Source organism: Molothrus aeneus, chromosome 3 (genome assembly GCF_037042795.1).
Source record: "Molothrus aeneus isolate 106 chromosome 3, BPBGC_Maene_1.0, whole genome shotgun sequence".
Classification (NCBI taxonomy): Eukaryota; Metazoa; Chordata; class Aves; order Passeriformes; family Icteridae; genus Molothrus; species Molothrus aeneus.
Genome location: NC_089648.1, coordinates 5,294,536 through 5,318,262, shown reverse-complemented (window position 1 = coordinate 5,318,262; position 23,727 = coordinate 5,294,536). Strand labels below are relative to the sequence as shown.

Here is a 23,727-nt window from a genome sequence, read left to right as displayed (position 1 = left end):
TGCTGAGCATCGCTTTTTCTGCTTTGATTTAAACTGTATAAAAATGGCAACTGAAGTAGCAAGTGGCTTTGTTTTACAGTGTTATTCAGACCTGCAGATGTGCATCTGCTAAGGTGCCCATCCATGTTAACATGTTACCTGTGCCTGGTTGTGTTGCAGGTTGTGGGAGACTGGCTGGAAGCAGCGCTACTATAAAAACAAATTCGATGTGGACGCGTCAGATGAGAAATTCCGACGCAAGGTTGTGCAGTCCTACGTGGAAGGGCTTTGCTGGGTTCTCAGATATTATTATCAGGTACCCCAAAGTTTCTTGTCTGAAGTTGTTTCAGTCTGTTGCTCGTTTTGGAAAAGCTGTGGGGTTTTTTTGAAGGTGTAAAACAAACATGTGCCCATTCTGTCTGACGCTGGGTGTTTGAATGCAGTTTCACCATCCCTGGAGCTGCTGAAGGAACAACTGGATGTGGCACTCAGTGCTCTGATCTGGTTGACAAGGTGGTGATTGGTCACAGGTTGGACTCTCATCTCAGAGCTCTTTTCCAGCCTCAGTGATTCCAGGATTCTGGTTCTCACATCCGGCAGCAGCGCTTGGTGCAGCAAGAACTGCTGCTATTTTCCCTTTCCCACAAATAATGACACTGCAGATGCCTAAATGAGAGAACAAAGCCCTTGAAATGCCAGTAGGAATTTGCAAGGGACAGAGTTGTCAGTCTCCTCTGTAGATTGTAATGCTGCTCCATGAAGTGTGTTGTGATTGAAGTAATCTGTATCAGATTTAAATCTTTTGATAATTGAGACGTCAGATTGGCAAGAGATTAGTGGGCCACGGTGAGGTTTGTTGCACTGATGGTTAATGAGGAGCTCCGTGCCCTGAAGGCAAAGTCAGACTGGCTGTGTGAACTGGGAGCACAGTGTGCTCCAGCCCAGGGAGTTTGTCCTGTCTCAGCAGGAATTTGGAGCTTCCACACAGGGCTGTGTTCTTAAAACTTTGTATTTTTCCTCAGTGGCTGCCACCTGTCCAGCTGGGAGCACAGGCAGGGCAGATACCTCAGGTGCCTACAAAATGCAGTTTCCAATAGGTTTTTTCACTCCCTCCTTGGAACAAAATGGGAATGTGTCCCCTTCCCTCCTGCTCTAACCATTCCTTGAGTTTGAACTCTGGCTCATCTGTTATGAGGGATGAAAATCATCAAGTTCAAGGTTTGCAAGCTCTGGTGCAGCTCGTCTGCAGGGAAGCTGATTTCCCCACATCCTTGTGTACATGACCTCCTTTTGTGAAGGACAGATGTCACCTGGATGCCTTTATAGGTGGGAATTATCAGGATCCTGGGCACAAGGAAACTGTGTTTTTTTTAATCATGACAGGGTATTTTCCCACAACTCTCTATGTGCCTACCTGCCTCCAAGGGTAGAAATGAGCCTTCAGGTGAGCTGTGGGTAAAAGTGTGCCCTTCAGTGGTACAAGAGCACAAGACCATTCCAGTCTGTTGTATGGGGATGGAGCAGCTGGAAAATCACTCCCTGCTGATATGGAAATGAGGTTAGGAAGCCTTTGGGCTGGGGGAACTTCAAAACAGGTTTGCTTGAGGATCTTTGTTTGGCTTTTTTTCTTCTCACCGTAATAAAAATTGACTCCAGTAACTACTGCTGGCTGTCCATAAAACTTGTGCCAGAATATATTGGATGCCTTTCTGTTCCTACAGAAAGCTAATAATGCAGGGCATGTCCCACTAGAGGGAACATTTGTTTGGAGAGGGGGGGGGGAAAAAAAGAAGAATGAAGGCAATCCACCTGGCTTTTGAAATATTCCAAGTCTGTCCAAAGGACTGCAGAGAATAATTATAGGTTCTGTACTTGTATACCAAAAATATCACTGGAGGAGCCTTGTTGACATTTAATCGTTCAGAACTGGAAGTCAAAATAGTAGTGGGCTTTTGTTTCAAGTGGTGCTGCTAAGAAAAATAGCTGAGGAGGTGAAAACTTGACTTAGGCCCTCTAGAGCCACGTTTCCTTTAGGAGGTACACGGTGTTCTGGTGTGTTTTGAGTTTGCTTGATTCTCTCCTTTCTGAGGAGACACTTTGTATTCCCCAATGCTCAAGGCAGGAGAAGGAGAGGGGAAGAGCAAAGTGCTCCTCCAAGTGTGCAGTAGTGCTGGTACTGGAGAGAGGAGCACCAGTGAAAACCAGAATGCTTCTCAGCACTGCAGCAAATACTGTTCACATTTACACACCAAGCAGGGCGTGCTGGGGATCTCTGCTCCCATACCTCCCCAAGTTAGCATCGGGATTTTGCTGTGGAAAACAGGGGTGTAAACTGCTCTCTGCCATCTTGTCATGTTTGGTGACTGGGCTGCGTGATTTTCATTTGCTGATACGTCTGATTTTTGTGTCTCCCACCAGGGCTGTGCATCCTGGAACTGGTATTACCCTTTCCACTACGCTCCCTTCGCCTCGGACTTCGAGGGCATTGCAGACATGCCCTCAGACTTTGAGAAGGGCTCCAAACCGGTAGGGCTCCTGATTTATCAACTCATTCACTGCTGATTTGCCCTCTCATTCCAAGAGTCTCACACCTGCTTGTCTGTTGTCAACAGTTCAAGCCTCTTGAGCAGCTGATGGGGGTGTTCCCAGCCGCCAGTGGAAACTTCCTGCCGCCAACGTGGAGGAAACTCATGACAGACCCAGTGAGAATCCCTCTTGTATTCCTCTCTCTGGAAGCTGAGGTCATCTTGCACTGGTGTGAGGGGGACCTGCTGCTTCCCACTTCAGGCAGAGAAAGGCTGCAGACCAGGAGGGAAAGGTTTTGGTAGATTGCAAGGATTTTTTCAAAATCCTTAAAAGTGATTTCTTGGAATTCAGATGTTATTTCCCAGCTCTCTTACACTTCTGGAAGAAATGGTGTAATTTCTTCCAGAAATCTTCCAAAACTTACTTGGGGACCAGATAACTTACCCTGATTAGCTCTCCTCCTTATCCTAATTTTTCTCTCCTCCTTAATTTCTTATTTTAAATCTCTGAGTAGCACAATTGCCCATCCTCACTTTGTATTTAAATGGCTTTTAATGAAAGCTGTTTCTCTTATCAAAGACCTTTCTTTTTGACACCACATGACATTCTGAACCCATGTTAAAGTTGGCTTTAAGGGTGATTTTTGTTTTTCCAATTCCAGGAATCAAGCATCATTGACTTCTACCCTGAAGATTTTGCTATTGATTTGAATGGGAAGAAGTACGCTTGGCAAGGTGAAACTTCAACTTTCCTTTTTTTAATTTTTAGACATTAGTCTTAAAAACATGTGAAAGTAGAAATTGAAAAATTATCTTAGTGAGAAAACGCTCCACAGAGGTAACTTGTGTTACTTGTTGTGGGGACAAGGATTTTATAGCAGGTGTATTTCTGTAAAGAAATTAGCATTGTAAAGAAATGAAGAGCAAATTATGAATCAGTAACTGGTTTTAGATTGGCAATGATTATTGGTAATTTCAGCAGTCATTCTAGATTTGTTCATTTGTCCTGAACTAGAGTAATCATTCTTCTCTTTTTATCAGCCTCAGTGTGTAATTGTCTTTTGTCTCCTTTGCATTTAATTAATGGATCTTGTTCTGCACAATCAGTGGCTCATTAGTACTGTGCCAAAAATACTTTGGGGAATATAGAAATATTTTGGAGCATACAAAAAAATTGCATAAATGCTGTAGCTCTTTTTCAACTTTTCCTTTCTTTAGAGAATGTTAATTTCCAAGGTCTGCCAGATTCTGTGGCTGAGTGTAATTTACACTGCAGTTAAAGTTTTCAGTTTGAGTGCGACAGATTTTGTTTGAATAAAGCCACAGAAAGATCTGACTTCTGAAGCAAAAACATGATTACTTCAGATTCACACTGTTCTGGCTGTTTCTTGGCTAAGGAATCATATCAGTGCTTGCCATGCTGGTGTCTGTTTCTGGGGATGCTCTGGGTTTTTCAACAAGTGGGAGGAAACACTGTTTTGGTTTTGCCAGGTGTGGCATTGTTGCCCTTTGTGGATGAGCGACGCCTCAGAGCTGCCCTGGAGGAAGTGTACCCTGACCTCACACCTGAAGAGAGTAAGAATTGGGCTGTTGAGCTAAAGAATTGGGGTATTTTGTTGCCACCTATGAAATTCACTGTAAATGAATTAAGAAGGCGTCCTGAATGTTTGGTTGGGTTGAGTTTACGGCAGACTCTTTCTCAGGGGTGCTGCTGGTAATCAGAGAGATCCTCAGTGGATTTGTTTTGTAACACTTGTTCAGCTTATAAAGGCTAATGTTTGTTTCTCTGTTGTACAGAAATAACATCTGGTTCTTGTGGGTAAAATGTGGAGCTGTATGGGATTTGGGGTTGTTTTTTCTCAATTCTGTCTGTATCTGCAGTGTTACTCTATTCTAAATTCAGCATTCCTCCATTGAACACAAGATTCCCATTATTTTGCTGCCTGCCAGCTGTCCTTGGGACCAGACACATCCTCCTCTTGGGGGACATTGTCTTTCCTATGTTCTCAGAGCTTTCTCCTAAATCACAGAGAAACTTGGCTTTTGTGGAGGTGTCACCAGGACAGCCTTGCTGGTTTGCTGCATTCCTTCCTTCCCTCTTTCCCCTGAACTCTTGCCCCATTCCCATCATTTCTCCAGCCAGGAGGAACAGCCTCGGCGGTGATGTTCTCTTTGTCGGGAAGCACCATCCACTCTGTGACTTCATTGTGGAGCAGTACAAGACCAAGAACACAGAGGTAGGTTGCACTTGTTGCTCAGGGGAAATGGTGAGATGGGAGGTCTGAAGTGCTGCAGCTGAAAACTTCCTCCCTAGGCAGTGGACATCCCACCGGAGCTGTGCCACGGCATCCAGGGAAAGCTCACCCTGAACGACAACGCCGTCCTGCCGGATCAGTGAGTGTGGCCTTTGGGGTGGGCTCTAGCTGCTAGAGGACCCCTCCTGCTCTTATGGCAGCAGAAATGTTTCTGTATCCACAAGGATTAAATTAAAGTTCCAGACAAAGCCACATGTGTAGGTCTGAGGGTTCTGAGCAGGCCTGTGTTACCTCCAGCTCAGTGAAATTTGCATTCTATGGTCCCATTTTTTAACCTCTCAACTTGGCTTTTAAAGCAGCCTCAGATATCTTTAAAATGCTCTAATGCATTTGTTTATTTGCTGAGGAAGCTTTGTTTGTTTGTCATTTTGCCTGTGGAAGGCTGATTTTTATGTGTTTAGTTATTGTTTTATGAGGAAACAAGGCCTGGGTAATAAAAAGGGTAGTGCTCAGTGGCCTGGTTCAGTAGGGACATGTTTTGGCTTCTCTGCCTTTGTGTGGATGTTAATGTGGGCTGCTGTGATATCCCATTAGTGTACATTGCCTAAAAACCCCAAAACTCTGCTTTTGATATGCTCATCTGCATTACATCAGAGAAAAATCCAGGTAGTGATAGCTTAGATATATTTTGGCTTAGATGTATTTTGGCTTTTTCCATTTAGTCTGCAGCACTAAAATCAAGGCTGTTCCCAGCTACACAAACTAAGAATGTTTATACTTTTAGTTTTCTTGAGAGTGCATCCAGTCTGAGGAATGATCAGTGTAATCTTCTCCTTGTAGGATGCACACTCATTTCTCTGACTGTGCTCAGAGATACAAGCAAGTGTTCAGTGCCTCATTTGCATTAAGTGCACAAACACCAGCTTGGTTGGACAGAAAATGTACCTCTGATCACTCTAATAGACATTTCTCCATTCTTGTCATGGTTGAGAAGAATATCACCAAGTTAGAGTTGTTCTTGGACAGAACAGGACCAAAAAAACCTCCTCCAGCCTTGATTTCCCTAGACAGACCCTAGAGAATCCCCACACATCTGCTGCAAAAGAGGTGACATTAAGAAATAAGGATTCAGTCACTCCAGTGCTTAGAGAAGTACTTGGTTTAGGGGAAGGGCAAGTTAACTTTGAAATAAATGCTTTGCAGGCTTAGTTGGCAGAGCAGCAGATGGTGAGCAATGTGTTTGGTGGTGTTTTGACAGAGGTTTTTCTCTTCACCAGGGTGGTGCAGTCTCCTGTTCCCATGCTGCGGGATCTGACACAGAACTCTGCAGTCAGGTCAGTAAACTGTGGGCTTCCATGCAAGGGTGTGCAAAGTGCAGCACCCAAAACACTGAAAATCACCTGTGATCTATGTCATTTTTACCTCCAGAGAGGCACAGCTTGGTTCAACCAGAGCAACAGCTGTGCAAAGAAGTATATAATGCTGAGTTACACTTTGTCAGGGCACTGTAGGAAGGATGTCCTAAATGAGGATGTAGTTCCTGTGAGTGATCAGCTAAAGGAAGGGTTTGGCTTTTCCATCTGCCACTGTCAGGAGGTCGGAATTGTTTCTGTGCTGCTCCCTGTTTCTCTGTCACAAGGATTTTTCCTCCTGTCTTTGGAGGTGCTATGTGCAGTCAGGGCATTGCTCTTCAGGCTGTGTCACTCAGGCTGAATTTTGCAGGGAGCCATTATTCTCTTTCCTTGTAGCCTCATTCTTTCTTGGTTCTGGAAAACATGAATTCCAGTTGGAAGAGTGAGATTATTCTGTTTATCTGTCTGCTTTTAGCTTTCTTGGTCATAAAGCAGTGACTGCTATTTCACTTTGTCTCCATTATGCAACAAACCTAATCCTCAAATACTTTCTTCCAGCATCTCATTCAAAGATCCACAATTTGCTGAAGACTTTGTTTTCAAGGCCACAGTGTTACCTGGGGCAAAGTAAGTGTCAGCTGTCAGCTTGCAAATCATTTAATTCTGATTTATCCATCTGAGGTATTTGCTCTGACAAGTACTTATGGAACTATTCTTATTGTTCAGGAAACCTGCTCCAGTTCTGAAGCCAGGAGATTGGGAAAAAACCAACAATGATGGCAGGCCTTGGAGACCACAGCTTGGCTTTAACAGGGACAGGAAACCAGTGCATTTGGACCAGTCAGCATTCAGAACCTTGGGGTAAGGCTGTGGGGTTACTGCTGCCTTGCTGGGGTGACTGACCTCTTTTTCCCTTTTTAAATTAAAAAAAAAGAAAGGGGTGGGCATGGAGTGTCCAGGCTTAGGTGCTGGTCTTCCATGTTGGATGCCTCAGCATGTGATACTTAAATTCAATATTGCTGAAAACTGAACATTACAGCGATTTTGCAGTAAAGCCTTGTTTGCTTTTTGATTTTTTTCCCCCTCCTAGACAGTTCTAAGTAATTTTCCTGCTGTTTGGGGTTTTTTAAAACTTGTTTGGTGGAAGCTTGTTTGTAGGTACAATGAGAATATTATGCACAAGTGATAATTAAGATTGCTAATGAAGACAGGAATGTCTTTTAAGCTTTTATAAACAAAAATGCTTTAAAAATTAAATGGGTTTCCATATTGGGGAGTGCAAGAAGCCATGCATTTATCAGAGCCAGAGAAGAGAATGTTTTAAAGGAGACTGGCAAATAAAGTTGGACTCTGGAGTGTCTCCTTAGGAAGAGAAAATACCTTCTTCATCTTACGGCTCTGGGGGAGCTGCAAGAAGGAAAAGCACTCCCTTTTAGGAAGGAAAAGCAGAGCTGTCCTGTGCTGCACTTGAGAACCCTTTTGCATGTCACAGTCACAATAAAAAGCGCAGCTGTGCCATTAGAAACCTGAGCATTTCCCTGGCAGCAGCCCCTCAGGCCGGTGTGTGTGTGTCGGGATGTGCCTGGGCCCCGCTCCACCAGTGCATCCCTGGCCCAGAGGAAAGAGAGGGGGCTTGGGATGGGCTGGGAGGCAGCTGTGCTGGGAGATGGAGCCCAGCACAGCATCCTGACCTGCTGCCTTGCCATTTCTTCCCATAACAGGCACACAATGCCAAGGGACAGGGGCATGCCAGGGATGTACCCCAACGCTGTGCCGCTCGGAGCCTACGGCAGCCCCTACGCCAGGCCCCTCATGGGCAGCCAGCAGCAGATCCCCAAACTGCTGTCAAGTAAGTGCCCTCTGCTTCCTGCTTCTCACAGCTGGGTTGGTCTAAACATCATCTCTCTCCATCTATTTCACCTACTTATCTGTGCTTAAATACAATCTGGAAAGAAGAATGTGGGGAATGGGAAGGCAGAACTAGCAGACAGACATACAAATTCATCTCCAAAAAGAGAATATTTATGTGGTTTTTGGGAGCCCAGCAGTCCCTGTGCTGCTGTTCCTGCTGAGTCCTGATGTGTTGTGGGAAATGCTCCAATGTGCTCTGTCTGTCCCACATCCCTGGACCTGGTCCTGCCAATGAGGTGCTCCCAAGCTCTCATCTTCATGGCACCCAAGCCCCTTGTGCTGAACAGGCAGCACTCTGCAGACAAATACCCCCCAGTGCCATAAACTGGTTCAAACTGAGGAGGCTTGGAGCCCCTGCTAGAGGAGAAATCCCAGTCCATCTGTTGGCCTTGGAAAACTGTCTGGTGGCTTTCTTTGATGTGGGCTTCCCTCCCCCTCGGAGCACCACAGCCATCCCCAGTCACTGTTCTGCAGGTGTGCCTGGCAAACCACAGAGCAATTGGTTGGGCTTTTCTTCCCTCCTCCCTGTGCTGCTTTTTCCACGAGGCAGAGGTTGCTGTGCTGCTGTTGTGTGGAGCAGCAGGGAGAGGAGCCAGGTGGAGCTGCCTTGTGGAGGCTCCTTCACCGTGCGGGGTCGTGTGCCAGCCGCGCTCTCCGGAGCCACTTCCTGGCACTCTGCTTTCATGGGACACCGCAGTGCAGCATGCTGCAAACGTGTCCTCTGGCACTTCACTGGGTGGTGTTGTTCCTCCTCTTCTGCTAAAGCTGTCCTAGGAGATTAGACTTAGACTCTAATTAGCTCCTCATTTGCGCTGACCGCAGCGTCAGGTCTTTGCAAGGGATTGCAGCAGTGATTGACTTGGAGTTTGGAGATTGTTTCTTTCAGTGCCTTGTTATTTGGGGCCTGAGGACAGCTCATGTCCATGAGGAGGATGGAGCAAACAGCCTGAGGGCTGTGTTGCTCCCTAGAACCATTCCCAAAACCCATCATGCTGCCTGGCTGGAGGGTCAGGCCCCAGCCTGACCCACCTGGGACTGTCAATGCCAAGTGAACCACGTGTGCCTCAGCTCCTCTTCTACCAGATAGAGTCAGACTTGCTTAAACCCTTGTTAGAAGAACACCTCCAGGTGGCATAACCCTGGATTTCTGCTGGGATCAGCCTTTTGGATGTTCACCTGCCCAAAGATCATGACACATCCTGGATTACGGATTGTGTGGGTCTGGTGCTGAGCAGACCTGTGAAGATGAGGAGTGTCAGCAGCTCCCCAAACCCCACTGCAGTGAGGCTCTTGCTGAATAGGAGCAGTCTGCCTGCACAGTGTGGCTGGGAATTCATGAGCACTTGGGCCAATTCCCCCCAACAATGTTCTGCCTGGAATCCCCAGAGATGTTCCTAGATCTGTCAGGATCACAGCATCTTCCCTTTTGCAGTCACCTCTTCAGTCCCCGAGTATCCTCATCAAAGCACTGGTACCTTCAGCTGGAAGATCAAATCAGGAGAAATGGGAAGGCCTCTTGGATGACACAAGGTTCTCTCCAGTGTGCAAGTTGTGTTCATCAGCTCTACAGTTGTCAGAGAACTGCAGTTGTGCTGGGAGGCACCTGGAGCCCACACATCCCTGAAAACCCACAGCTGATGTGGTCAAAACCCCCCCATTCAGTGGGACTGATGCAGAGGAACTTTCCACTTGGTGTGTGGTGTTTTCGTGCACATGCTGCAGTAAAATCAGCCTCCAGAAGGGCGATGCGGTCAAGCCAGGAGCCAGCTCCTCCTCAAGAGCCTGGGGGCTGGGGGTGTTCCTCACCAGTGCTCCCTGATTTGCCTTGGATGTGCCAATTTTCAGCTGATGAATAATTGTCTGTGCTGATAACTTGGGGAGTCAAGTGCAGGGTGGCAGCGCTCTGGGAATGGCAGGTTTGGCTCCTGCAGAGCAGGACACCTGATTTATGACTTGTGTGGCAGGCAGTAAACTTGTCAATTAGCTGCCTTGGAAAAGTGATTTTGATTAGTGCAATCAGTAAACACAAAATCTTCTCTTTGATTGCCACCCTGATTAGATAAATTGTTACTTGAGGAGCTGCTAGACAAGGCAGTTTCTTTGGCCTTATAGCTCTGGGAAATGCCTAAGTTTTGCAGGCTAAAGAAAATATTAAGTGTCATTCCTTCTCCCATTCTGTAACTTTCTGAAGTGCAATTCACTGCTCCAGACTCTCTCCCTCCAAGGTTGTTCTGTCAGCCATACCAATGAATAGGGGGGCTTTAAATGTTTTGATGATGATTTCATTGAAGTCTTGCTTAAACTGAGCTGCAGAAAGGTGTGGTTACAGCAGGAGATTTGGGTCCTTGCTCACATGGAGAGAAAGGGTCTGGAAACAAGATCTTGCCTGTATTTCTTTGCTGCTGCTGTCTATGAAACTTGAAAGTTACCAGAAACAGTGTCATTTTAGGATATTTTTGATTGAAAGTTGTGCCACTCAGGGGCTGTCCAAAACTTTTAAAAATGCTTTAAGCTCCAGTTGAAAAACTGCTCATTTTCTCCTAAAGCAGCGTTGTGGATTCCGTTGCCCTCCCCTTGTATTCCAAAATAAACATGGCTTTGTGTGGGTGCAGCCTGTTCAGGCCTGGAAAAGCCCTTGAGATTCCCAGGCTGATCAGCAGGGAAGTGCCACTTCCCTACCCTCAGTCCTGGTCTGCTTCAGGCTGGAAATTGGCTGGAAAAGAGGAGCTGAGGAGCATCGGTTGGTAGCTCTGTGTGTGTCTGGGGGTGTAAAACCAGGCTCATATCCTGGTTGATGTAGTTGTGTGTATAGGTGTAAAGCTGAATAAATAACCCTGCATGGGGGATAAATGAAGAATTATGGGCTGGATTGGCTTTGCCCAGCAGGCTCCTGGAAAGAGCAGTGCTGCTGGGGCTGGGAATTTATTTGGTGTTCTCTTCGCTGGGGCTGGGACAGACAATCCAGCCAGAGCTAGGAGAGAGGCACAGACTTATTTATTTTATGTTTCCCCCTTCCCCTTTCCAGGGGAGGCCAGGCTTCCATGTCCTGGCCCCTGGCAGCACGGCAGGGTGTCCGTGTGCCGGCCATTATCCAGCTGCTGGAACCAGCTGTTGGAATTAGGTCACACTTGAAGGCCATTGAAAGCCATCAAAGGTGTCAGTGAAACTGGAGCTTTTGATTGACGCTGGCCCCGAGTGCTGGGGGCTGCCTGGGTGCTATTGAGGAGCTGCTGCTTTTATCCTGTTTGCTGACCAGGTTATTTAGAAGGACAACAAGCGTTTAATTGCGGGCCCTGTTAAAGCAGCGTTGCTCCTGCCTGGCCTTTGTTTGTGCCACCCAAACCAGCCCTGCACAATGGGTGAGTGGGTGGTCTCCTGCACGCCAGCACTGGGGCTCCGGCCAAGGTTTTACCCAAAAAGGCTTAATTCAGTCTGATTCCATTATCTGAGACATCATTAATAGGTTTTTATTAGTGTATTATCACTGCCTGCAGTAACTTTTAAATGTACCTTTAGTATATTTAGTGATAATGTATTTATATTTTGTTTTAATGAATACTTTACCCTTTGTATCCTAAATATAGCTATATTTACCTAAACGTGAATAAAACAGAATCATCCACTTTATTCCATGCTCTGGCCATTGTTATAGTTGCCTTTATGGAATAACTTAGCCCAGTCACAGGAAAACTGGCCCATATTTTGACTTTATTGGTCACAAACATGGTGTGTTGTGGTAACACAGTGGTGGGAGTGTATTTGAGTGCCTGTATTTTTTATACAGTAATGAATGTACTGGTAAGATACATGAATATTAAACTGAGTTGTTAGGGTGACAGACGAGGTTTTGCATCTTCAAAAATTCAAGAGGAGACACCTGCGAAGCATCTGAGCACTAACCAACGCCAACTCTAGCAATTAAAATTCATAAATCTCTATTATGAAGCTTATTGGGTGTGCTAGAGCCAAAAAAGTTGCTTTTGCTCCGTTGACAGCAGGACTCTGTCCAAGCCAGCAGCAGGAAGCCATGACTTGGAGTGTGTTTGTGGCACATCCAGCCTGAGCTTTCCTGTCTGGCTTCTCAAAAGCATCTCTGGGGCACGCAGAGGAGTGAGCGTGGCTCATGAGTTGTTCTTGCTCTCTCTTATTTTGCCATCTCGTTTTGCCCTCCAGATCTTCGGCCCCAGGAGTCCTGGAGAGGTCCCACACCCTTGTTCCAGCAGACACCACAAAGGTAAGGCAGGAGGGATGTGAAACGTGCCCAGGAGGGTGGACTGGGTTCTGCCAGCCTTCCCTATGTTTGGTTTTCCCTTCTCTGTTTGCAGTATTGTGGTTAGAAATTGTGGAAATGATGCTGGTGCAGCAGGTTTTTTTGAGTTAATTAATGTCCATGATTTATTGATGTTTTGAGAGCCCACTACGTGGTGTTCATCCTTTAAAAGGCTCGAGTACTTTGTATTAAAAAAAAGGAGGGAAAAACACTTTCCATTAAAACTCAGGCTTCAAAATTAACTTTACTGTTGGTGCTTTGGTACCGTTCTTGGTTCTTTGGCCTTTATCTTATTGAAGCTTTTGAGATACTATGAAATTGAACACAGAGAGCTTAAAACTGCATTAGATTTTGGACAGGCTAAACAAATTTCTTTTTAGGAGGGCTGTGGAGCTTAATGAGGCATAACTAATGGTGTTCCACTTTTATCATTCCTGTGCCACAGCCGCAGCATTAGCACAGACCAGCCATTGATTCTTGCTACAAACCTCTTGAAGTCCTAATCAGCTTCTTTGGTACAAGTTTTTCAGGCCTGACAAGCCCATTGTAGGGCAGTGTCACTGTAGGTCAGTAGTTATTAGTTGCCACTGAAAACAGTTTCTTTAACTACTTAAGGCTGAACTGAATTAAATGCAGAAGGGACTCAGGGAAGGATTATGGAATCTGCAGCCCAATAAGTGCCATCGAATAGAAGGAATGTGACATGGTTTGATAATCAGGGATGTTTTACATGCATCCCCTCATTGATGGCTTGTGTGTCCTCCGGTGGGGTGGGCTCAATAAGCCCAGGCTACCTGTGTCAGCTATGAATAATGACATTTATTTATGCTTATGGAGGAGGGAGAGAAGTTTCTGCTCCAACACCCAGCTTTTTTTCCCCCTGGGTTTATTTGCAAATGTTTCACCATTGAAAATATGGGCTTTGGGGGAATTTATTGAGCTCTCCACAGTCACTTTCCATGGCAACCATTTTGATCCCCACTGAAGTAAGCCTGGCTCCCTTGTCCTGTGCCTCATCTGTGTGGAATATTGCAAGGCAAGATTCATTCATAATGCAAACTTTAATACTGCTTGGGCCATGGGAGTTGCCACTCCCACCCCTTAATTAAATCCAATTTATATACTTTTATTTTTGAAGGACTGCTGCAGGTCTGTCACTTGTCACTGCCTTCCCTTTGTTACACTGTGCAGGGTTTTTGAAAAGCTCTGCCAGCACTGAGGATAAGTAGTTTTGCCGTGTTCTTGGAAGGTTTTTGGATTTGGGGAGCAGATCAAACGTGCTTAGAGCTGGTGTTGAGTTGCTGCACAGAGACTTAAGCAGAAGGTTAAACACAGAGACACTTGGTACAGGAAAAAGCATCTGAACCTGTTGAAGGCATTTTGAGTTTCCTATTCTTTCCCTGGGAGCTGCTGGCTCCCCAAACTCCCGCCCCTCTTGCTGCTGCAGCTCTCCAGGAGCAATAGGTGCCATGGGGGAGAGGAGCCAGGGATTTCTGCTCAGGGAGGGCAGGAGCTGAGGGAGAGGCCAGCCCTGTGGGATGGAGTGGGTGGGCAGGAGGCTGGGATATCCTGGATTCACCACTCTGACTAAGGTATAAGCAAGGAGCCCTGTCCCTGCCAGCTGTGCTATTTCAGGGGTGGAATGGTGCAGCAGGGGCTAAACTGGCTCTTCCTTTTCAGGCCTGGGGTGAAAAACCAGGAGTGTAAAGCTGCTGCTCCATAATCCACCTATTCCTGTCTCCTGTGCAGGGTTTCTTGCTTTTAAACCTAGTGGTGCACCTTGGTGTGCAGCAGGGAAACTGAATTTTGGGATCCCTCTCCCCTGTCCTGACATTCCTGGGCACTGCAGAGGTCCTTTCCATGCTCTTGAGCCAGTCCAGAGTTTATTGAGAGACATTTGCTACCTGGCTGATGGAAATGTGTCATCTGGTTGAACAGATCTTTTTTTCTTAACCTATTCACAGAAATAATTTCCAAGGTGGCTGGGGTGTGAAGACAGGAATGTTTTCCTGCATAAATTCTCCTGAATTTAGTTGACCTGGCTGAATGTGTTTGAGTTGATGTAACTCTGGATAGTGCCTATGTGAGCTCCTGGGGTATTCCAATTGGCACAGTTCTTTTTTTGGTTACAGCTTTGCTGTGTACAGATCTCCACCCTCAGGTGATTTAGATCACCAACCAGTGCCCAACAAAGCAGTGATGGTAGTGGTGTTGTGTTTAATTTGTTAAATAGCTCAACTTTTCACTAAATAGCACTTTAAAAGTTTAAACTCTGTGCCAAATAAAAATTAATGTCAAAAGAAATTTGTGTCAAACTTCCCCATTCCAGGCATGGAGCAAGAGCTGGCCTCTGAGCCTCAGTCATTTTTATCACCAGCGCTTATTGTAGAGGCAGAATGATTGTTAATGAAAGCCCCAGAGCTGGGGCTGTATAGGTAATTCTCTGCAGCTTTCCTTATGGCTGAGCAGTGCACTTTTCCTGGAGAGTCTGCTGTTTTCTAGGAATCATGAGGGGAAAAAACTTAGTACTCAAAATACTAAATCCAGAGAAGCTATCATGAACAAAGGATGAACTTAAAATGTTGATTTTGAGAGTTTAGTTCCCACAAATGTAAAGTGCTCTTAGCTTTAACTACAGCATGGCTCCTTCTGAGGGGTGGCATGTAGTGCAGCAGGTAAACCTGGGATGCAGAGCCTCTGCTGTCCCCATCCCAAACCTGGGATGCAGAGCCTCTGCTCTCTGCTGTCCCCCATCCCAAACGTGGGATGCAGAGCCTCTGTTCTGATCCCAAACCTGGGATGCAGAGCTTCTGTTTTCTGCTGTCCCTGTCTCCCTCCAGGCTGGCCCTGCTCTGCTCAGCCAAGTCCCTCTTCAGCAGGGGTCAGGAAGGATTAACTGTCTCCACTCTCCATGTTTTTCCCTCACAACATCATATTGTCCTGCAGGACCCACCTGCTCTGAATCCTTTAAGGAATTGTCCCTCAGCCGTGCTCAGCTGTAACAACCAGATCACGGCTGTAGCATTTCCCTAAATATTTTGAATCAAACAATATTGGACGTGTTCTACCTGTTGCTTTCTAATTATCATGTCAGAATGGGTACTTGAAGGAAATGAAAACATTTCTTGCTGTGGGTAATCCGGGATGGCAAACTGGGCCATAATGGATGTGGGATCTGCGTTCCCATATAAACTGTACACCAAATGTCAGTCAGCCCGTGCCAATTAGTGCTTATGTTGCTAGGTCACCGTGGTCAATTGAAAACGGCATCAATAGAACTTGAAAAGGTTTCTTCCCGATCAGACCTCCTGACATATTGAGCAGAATAATGGATGGGAAAAAGCAGCCAAGGCCCCTACCCTAGATTCCGAATGCTCGCCGTAAGAATTCATTTGCAACCTGCAATTAACTGGGAAGAATGGGCTCCCAGAAAGAGTCTGGGCGTTCAAAGAAAGCCCCTGGCTCCCATGTGGCACATGTTTACTCCTGGGGTGCTGGGGAGCCTTTGGGATCAGCAAATCTGCCCCTGCAATAAGAGGTGCACGGAGGCCTTCCAGGGAATTGGAAAAATCTGCTGCGTGCAGCCGGGTTTGCCGCTCGTGGCAGCGCAGCTTCCAAGCTGTGCCGAAGGAAGAGGTCGGCAAAGCGGCCTTTAGGGAGGATTTGGGAAAATGCTCCCTGCTCCTGGCTTCTCACTAGCACTGGGCTGTCCATGCTCAGCTCAGAGACAAAGCCAGGAGTGGGTCTATGCTGTGGGACGCTCTGCAGGAGCCCAGTTCCCACTGCAGAGTTCTCTCCTTGCGCAGAACCGCCGGAGCTGCTCCTCTCCTCGCCTGGAACCGCGTGATGCAGTCCCCAAACCAGTTCCAGCCAGCCCAGTACCAGGGCATGGGGCCCATGGGATACCCCCAGAGACCCGAGGACCGCATGGACAGGGGCAGACAGGTAGGAAAGAGGGGCCCCACGTGATGCGCTGTGCTCCCCTCCCAGCCAAGGCTTCCCCCTGCTTGGGCTGTGGAGAGGGAGCGTGGCATGGGCAGGCATTGCTGAGCTGGATTTAGTGTCACTGTGTCACCACACACAGGTGGGTGACTGCCCAGCCTTGGCCAGCCCTGGCACAAGGCCTCTGCTGGGACTGCACCACCAGTGTCCATGATATGGTCACTCTCCTCCTGCAGCCTGAGGAAAGCATTCCCACCAGCCTTCCTCTTCCACAAGGAAATCTGCCCACTGGACCTTTTGGGTTCTCCCCAGCATGTTGAAAATGTAGATTCTTACACCTTCCTGAATTTTTTATTGGCTTTCTCTGAGCTGAAAAACTGCTTAATGCAAATGCTGGGTTCTCCTAGCCAGAGGAATAAACATGTGGAAATAGCTCTCTGCAGTTAAAAGGAAACAAGCAATTGTGAGGGGAGAACTTCATCCAAAATTGCAGGTGACTTGGTCAGCAGTTCAAGAAAATGCCACAGAGTGAAAATGCTGCTTGAAAGTAGCAGGTGACTCTGCTTAGGGAATTTTTTTGGGGGTGTGATCCCAGTAAAACATGATCTGCATATTGTACCAGAACTCTGGGTATTTACACTGCTAAACACTCATTTTAAATAAATTTTGGATATCTAGGTTGAACTCCTAGCTCTACTGCTGTTTATGGAAGTGAGAACTGTGGGAAAACCAGTCCCAGGGAGGAGGAGGTGACAGCCCCATTGCCCTGTCCTTTATGTGGAAATTAAGGCACAAACTGTTGGAAATGTGCCTTCTGCTGGGGCTTGATTCAGCTCAGGACAAGTCACTTTTTAGTCACTCCTAGTTTTAATGTTCTTCCTCTCAGCCTGCTCACCTGCCCAGTACCCAGATGTGTGTTACGTGGCACAGCATCAGTACAAGCCCTGCCAGCACTGATTGTGACTGGAGGCAGAACTCAACAACATGGGTTATAATCACGGGGAAATAATGGGGCCTGAACCTTGGCCCAACCAGTGGAGCTCTAAAATACATTTTAAATTTGGATGAGGTGCATTGATAGGATCAGATTTCAGAAATCTTTTGTTTTGTGCCACACAGGTTTACCCAAAACCCCAGAGCCAGAGGAATAAATCCCCGATTGCACTAATCCATAGCAGGGGCTGCTGTGCTCCCGGGGGAAAATTGGGGCAGGATCTTTGTGCTGCTGGAGTCTGGGCAGGGTTTAATTAGTCTGGCAAATGGACTCCTGGAAAAGTCTGTATGCCATGGCACACCCTGCTCTGCCCTTCATCTCGGGCAGGATACACCTATAAAGGAATCTGTGCTTGGAGTGCTTCATTCCCAGCCTTAAATTGTGGCGCCCAACAGCTGGAATTGTGAGGGGGAGCAGGAATGGTTTCCCAGCAGGGTTTGCAGTGGGGGCCCAGGGAGGGTATCCCTGTTAATTCCCACTTTGGAGCCCTGTGGACATCCACAGCCTGGGTAAAGATGTGGTCTTGCCCAGAACAGAATTCCACTGGTGCTGGCATGGACCCACCTGTGGGTGCAGGAAACATTTAACCCAGCAGTGACAAACCTTTTTTAATTTTTATTCACATACATGATGAGTTCATGATTAAACACAAATCTTTTAGCTCCAGTGATTTTTTTTTCCTTAAAAAAATCCCTTTGCAGTTGTGCTGCAACTGATTATCTGCTTTTAATTTTTTTTTCTTTTTTTCTGTTCTTGTTATTTTTAAATGAACTTTCAGATGTCATTATTTCTTCGAGGCTGGAGTGAAATGAGAAAGTACCTGAAAGGGTTTAGGGTGCCAGCCTAATCATTGAATCCGGCCTTGCTGCCTGAAAATTTCAAAGCTTTAAAGCCTTGAAAAGGGATTCAAGTGGAAGTGGTGACACGTAGCAGCATAAATAATTATCTTTGGGCCCTTTCACCTCTGAATTCTTTTTTTACAGCGTACAGAACATGGTCTGAAGAGGTTAATAAACGCGCTGCCGCAGAGTGCTTACAAAATTAATGCAGCTGCCATGGATCTGGGGGGCTCCCTGGGAGTGGGGCTTTGCTGCCTTCCAGCTCTCCCAGAGAAGCAAAGAATGAGCTTGCTGGGGTGGTGCAGGTGTTGGGCAGTTTTATTCCAGCCTGGAGCAGCGCACAACGGAGCGTCCACCACATCCGCGGCTGCTGCAGCACTCCCAGGCCTCCGCTTTGTCCTTCCCTGCTGATGGTTTGGAAGGGTTTTTTAAGGGATGTAGCCAACTTGTTTCCTTTTTTAATTGAGTTTATCAAGCCTGGAAACAAACCCTCCCTGCATGGGCAAGGCTGCAGGAGCCTCCCTGGCAGGTCTGCTCGCCGGCTCCGCGGTTTTTATCCCAGCCACCGTGTGCTGTGACAGAGAGAGATTTCTCTTTTAAAGGAAGGAAGCCGCTTTTTCCCTCCACACCCAAAATCCTTGAGTAAAGAGCAAACCAAGGCTGTAGCTGGTGTTGGTGCATCACCTTTAATTAACTTGCTGGTCTCTGCAATGTACCAGGTTTGGAAATAATTTTAAATGCTTCATTGGGGCTCTGTGAAATTTTCAAAGAGATTTTTCCCTTGGATACTTGATGTAGCAAATGCCTGAATTTAAGTACAAATATACATCTGATTTGGAGTAATTTCCAAAGTGAGATTTGGATCTCTTTGACCTCTTATTAAAGAGAACGAGTGCTGGAAGACACCTCTTCTGCAACAAATACAGCTTTCGTTTTTCCTTAAAATACTTTTGTGTAAAAATGCTGAGTGTGAGCTGCCCCATGTCCCTGGCTCCAGCATTTGTCCCTTTGCAGCAGAAGTGTCTCAGGTGGGAAGTCTCTTACCCACGGTGCTGGCTGGGGGTGGATTTATTTGGGATTCCAAAGCCTGTGCAGCGCAGCTCCGCTCTGCACCAGGCGATCCAGCCCCAGCCTGTGTTTTTGGGAGACTCCACAGCCGGATGAGGGATGCTCAGCCCTGCCCCTGGCACCTCTCTGAGCAGAGGATGTTTTGTCCCCGTTCCGTATGGCGCCTCCAGCTCACCCCACTTGTTTACTCGTGCTGCTAATCCCAAAAATAAATGCTTGCTTTTGTTTGTTTGTTTGCAGGCGTACGGCCCCGGGAGGCCCTACCCGCTCCCGCATCCCGCAGGAAGGTACAGCTGGAATTAGCTCCTGCCTCCTGGGGGTTTTTTTAAACATGGAAAACGTCCGGGTTTTTTGCTTTTGTTCTTTTTTATTATTTGTGGTGCGAGGGGAAAAAAAAAAAATGAAGTTGTTAAGGTTAAGCACCATCCCTGTAGTTTTTAAACGGATGCCTGTTTTAAATGTGCACATTTCTTACGGACCTGATGATGATTTTTTGGGAGGGACTGGGAAGAGCGGATTGCCGTCGGACGAGGTGGGAGTGCTGCGTTGTCCTCCATACATACCCAAGCTGTGCCGAGCGCTGCCCGCCCCTCTGAACTCCAAACATCCTCTACTCCACACACAAGAGCCTGAAAACAGACAAGGAGTTGGAAAGAATGCCCAGAACTGGGATTTTATGGACTCTCGGGGCAGACCCAGCAGGCAGCCAGCGGCACTGAGAGAGACACGGCCCTCGCTGCTCCTTGGCAGATGCTTCCTTCAGTTTCTCGGACTCTGAAGTAAAACATTTCAACTTTTTGGATGTGTGCCCGTTTCTGGCGTGGGTTTTGTCATGGCATAACCAGGCAGGGGCCGTGGGTTTGTCTGTTTGATACCTAATTTAAAACGGCTGCGAAGGGCAGGAATTCCATTCGTTTTTAGCACTCTTTCTAGGGATTTTCTGTGTGAGTGTACCAAATCAGTAAATATTTTTATTTGCTTTATAAAGTGGCTTTTGAAATTCTGAGCAGTGGCGTGTGGTTAATTTCCAGCCCCCTCCAGAGCCTGTTTGGATCTTTTACTTGTGTGCACACATTCCTGTTGATTTATTGGAAAATAATTCCACCCAACCTCTAGAATTTAAAATCTTTGAGTAATAATAAAAAAAAGAAAATTAGGAGAGCATCCAGTTCAGCTTTCCCTTTGGATTTTTCAATTAAATCCAGGTATTGTGTAAAGTTCCCAGCCCCGCACTCCTTGGTGCTCCCTTCTTTCCAAACATCCAGGTGTTAATCACCAGCAGCTGGGGGAAAAGCCCTGACAGCCCCCTTTAACTTGGAAGGAAGAAATCAACCTGGATTCATTATTTTCAAGTGATGGAAGGTGGAGCAGAATCCCTCATTGTGATGCAGCATTCCTGGGGCTGGGAGCTGCCAGCCCTCCCCAGGGCCTTCTCTCAAGGCCAGGAAAAGATTGGGGTGCTCAAAAAGAACCATTTTGCTTTTCCAGCAGGACAAAACCAGCTCTGAGGGTGAGTTTTCACGGGAATGGGCTGGAGGAAGGAGTGGGGTGGGTCGCCTACATTCCAAAGGTGGATGGACCCGCGTGCTGGTGGCTTTGTCCCTTGCTCCTATTTTTTGGGGCACAAAAAGTCTGGGTAGACATTTGGGGGGCTGCTGTGGGAAAGGCTCATCCCTGCAGGCTTCACTTTGCCCAGCCCTTCACCCCCTGCAGTGTGATCCCGAGCGGAGCCAGCCTGGGCCCTGGGAGCTGTGCTGCCGCCTTGGAGCAGCGCGCTGGTCTGGGGCTTCCTTTCCTCGGCTCAGATGCAGGGCTGGCATGCAGGACCGGGCCGGGGACCACCACCCTTCCTGGGGCTCTGCTGCAGTTCCCTGAGCCCCCAGCTGCTGGGGGGCCTGGGGGTCACCCTGGGACAGCATCCCCGTGCAGCTCCTCAGGCTGCTTTGCTGACAGGTTAATATTTTGTTTTCCCCACGCTGGAGCTGACCCCGACATATCCCCTTGGATTTAACAGAGTTTGAGGGAGAAGCCACTCACCAGGCTGGGCTCAGTCCCACCCCAGACACTCTGGGCTGTTTCCCGTGGGACCCAGCAGGGAGAAATTCTCCCTCATGGAAAGGGGAGGGAGCCAGAGGGAAGAGGGTCTCCTTCCAGAAGAACGGTGAAGATTCCCTTCCCCTCCAGGCTCCCGCATAAGGCTTGGGGACGGGTCTGGGAGTGGGTCTGTGGTCTTGCAGAGGCCAAAATCCCGATTTTTCACCTCAGAATCATTCCTTCATGGCACAGCCGGGAGTGGAGCAGCACCAGGTGCTGGGGAGCCCCACCGAGGCTGGGGTTCAGCGGGTCCCCCAAGAATGGGGGACCCTGGCAGAGGCGGGAGGGACGCGGAATTAAATCCTTAGCAGCCGACAGGGAGGCAGAAAAAAGGGGATTTTGAGGTTGTCCTTCAGTCCGTACACCGAGAAAGAAGCAGCCGAGTTGTGAGAACAAGGCTTCCTTTTATTGTTTAAAATAAAATTAAAATAAAAAATAAAAGAGAAAAATTGCCGGAAAGTCCCGAGGAGCGTTTCCCGACGTGCGGGATTTCCTCGGAAAGTGGCGCGGGGATAAACCCGGCTCCGGCGCCGCGCATCCTCCGGCCCCGGCTGCTGCGGGGTCCGATCCCGGCGGGAAGCGGGGTCCAGCCCCGGGAATCCCCGGGCTCTCCGTCACCTCCGCAGGGCTCCGAGCTCGTCGGGAGCTGAGCCAATGGCCGGGGGCTTGAGGCGGCTCCGCGGGACGCGCGCCCCGTCCACGCACGGGCATTCATTAACTGCGCGGTATTTAATAACAACAACGAGAAAAACGGGGTTTTCCCCTTAAATCCGAGCACCGGCGCTGCAGGGCTCTCCTGCCACGGCTCCCGCCTCAACTGAGCTGCGACCCAATTTACCTCGGACGGAGATAAGAACGGAATGGCACCGCTCCGGGGCACCCCCACGACATGAATTCGGCCGCGACGAGCAGCGCCTCGGAGGGTTTATCGCGGGACGCGCCGGGGCTCCCGGGCTGCGCTGCCGCCGGGACGAGGGGCCGGGCCGGAGCGGAGCCCCGCGCTGCCCCGGCCGCCCCCGCCCCGTCGGGAAGAGCTCTCGGCGGCCGGGACACGGAGGCGCGGACACGCGTGCACGCCGACACTCACACACATCCACACCGACTCGCACTCACGCAAGCACTTGGCGCTGCCGTCGGGGCCGTTTGTCCAAAACAGGAGAGACTTAAAAAAAAACTCGAAGGGAGGCCGGGAGAGGACCGGGGGTGGGGCGGCCGTCGGCGATCCCCGCGGGCATCGGGCAGGGCGGAGCGTCCGGTGCCGGAGGAGCGGGGCAGTCGGGGACACACACACACGGGACGCACCGATTATTATTACCACGTCCTGCCGTAGAGCAGGTTGGGGCTGACCATGCCGCCGTTGTAGTCGACGCCGGCCGAGTCCAGGGGGGCCAGGGGAGCCACGGGGCCGTGCAGCGCCGGCGGGCTGGGCGACAGCTCCTCCAGGTCGGCCGCCTGCCCCAGCGAGCCGGGGTGCGGGTGCGCAGCGGGCGCGGCGGCGGCGGGGGCCGCGGGGGCGGCCGGCCCGGGGCCCGGGGTGGCGTTGCCCGGCGGCGGGCAGGGTTTGCCGTCCTTCACCAGCACCGGCACGGCCACGCGGCGCGGCGAGGGCTGCTGGCACAGGCCGCCGCTGCCGCCGCCGCCGCCGCCACCGCCGCCGTCGGGGTGCAGCTGCTGGGCGGCCGCCTTGTCCTTGGCCTGGCGCTTCATCTTGTAGCGGTGGTTCTGGAACCAGATCTTCACCTGCGTGGGGGTCAGGTGGATCAGGCTGGCCAGGTGCTCCCGCTCGGGCGCCGACAGGTACTTCTGCTGCTTGAAGCGCCGCTCCAGCTCGTAGACCTGCGCCTGCGAGAAGAGCACCCTCCTCTTCCTCCGCGGCGCGGCGTGCAGCGGCACGATGGCCTTGGCGCCCTCGGCGATGCCGCTCAGGCCGCCCATGCCGGCCACGTTCATCCCCGCCGACGGGCCCATGAACCTGGAGACTGAGCGGGACGGCCTGCTCAACGCCCGCCCCGTCGGGGCCGCGGCTCCCCCCGCGCCCGGCCGCCCCCATCATCCTCCTCCTCCTCCTCCTCCGCGCCCCCCGCGCCCGCACTTACTGCTGGAGTAGCGGGGGTCGCCGCCGGGGCCGTACCAGCCGCCGCCCGCCGCCGCGCCGCCCCGCATCCCCTCGGGGTAGGCGGGCAGCTCGCCCACGTTGCCCAGCCCGCCGTTGCAGTAGCCCCCGACGGCGCCGTGCGGGAACTGCGAGACGCCGTGGGGCATGTGGTAGGCGGCCGCGCCCGCGGGGACGTGCTGCGGCACGGCGGCGGCGGCGGCGGCGGCGGGGGGCACGGACGCCTGGCGGTACGGCCCGAGGGGCGCGCCCAGCCCGCCCGCCCCGTCCATGCCGCCGAACTTCTTGTAGCTCTCCTCCATCGGGCTGAGGATGTCGGTGACCGAGAAGGGCGTCGTGTGCTTGGGGCTCAGCGACATGGCGCGGCGGGGCGGGACGCGACGGG

General features: G+C 49.5%; 2 protein-coding genes across 2 annotated transcripts in view; one reads left to right on the top strand and one right to left on the bottom strand.

Annotated features, from left to right (window-relative positions):
• XRN2 (5'-3' exoribonuclease 2) overlaps positions 1–20,141 on the top strand; it is a 32,849-nt gene extending 12,708 nt beyond the window's left edge. The window contains exons 17-30 of the mRNA XM_066546100.1: positions 160–295; positions 2,398–2,505; positions 2,592–2,681; positions 3,167–3,239; positions 3,996–4,079; positions 4,644–4,741; positions 4,819–4,898; positions 6,037–6,093; positions 6,670–6,738; positions 6,838–6,972; positions 7,833–7,960; positions 12,196–12,256; positions 16,099–16,237; positions 19,376–20,141. Of these exons, the coding sequence (XP_066402197.1) occupies positions 160–295; positions 2,398–2,505; positions 2,592–2,681; positions 3,167–3,239; positions 3,996–4,079; positions 4,644–4,741; positions 4,819–4,898; positions 6,037–6,093; positions 6,670–6,738; positions 6,838–6,972; positions 7,833–7,960; positions 12,196–12,256; positions 16,099–16,237; positions 19,376–19,438 (1,321 nt within the window). The 3' untranslated portion in view covers positions 19,439–20,141. The remainder of the gene's footprint in view (positions 1–159; positions 296–2,397; positions 2,506–2,591; positions 2,682–3,166; positions 3,240–3,995; positions 4,080–4,643; positions 4,742–4,818; positions 4,899–6,036; positions 6,094–6,669; positions 6,739–6,837; positions 6,973–7,832; positions 7,961–12,195; positions 12,257–16,098; positions 16,238–19,375) is intronic.
• Positions 20,142–21,613: 1,472 nt separating this feature from the next.
• Positions 21,614–23,701, bottom strand: NKX2-4 (NK2 homeobox 4). Its single transcript, XM_066547746.1, has 2 exons — positions 23,326–23,701; positions 21,614–23,208 (listed from the first exon to the last, which is right to left on the bottom strand). The coding sequence occupies exons 1-2, from the start codon at positions 23,699–23,701 to the stop codon at positions 22,541–22,543; spliced, it is 1,044 nt and encodes a 347-aa protein (XP_066403843.1). The 3' UTR covers positions 21,614–22,540.
• Positions 23,702–23,727: the final 26 nt, after the last annotated feature.

What these genes read in the sequence shown, in the direction of transcription:
- NKX2-4 (XM_066547746.1), bottom strand. Translation starts at nt 23,701, where the DNA reads ATGTCGCTGAGCCCCAAGCACACGACGCCCTTCTCGGTCACCGACATC. An exon ending in CGACCCCCGCTACTCCAGCA is followed by an intron (nt 23,209 to 23,325) that starts GTAAGTGCGGGC and finishes CGTCCCGCTCAG; the next exon opens with TCTCCAGGTTCATGGGCCCG.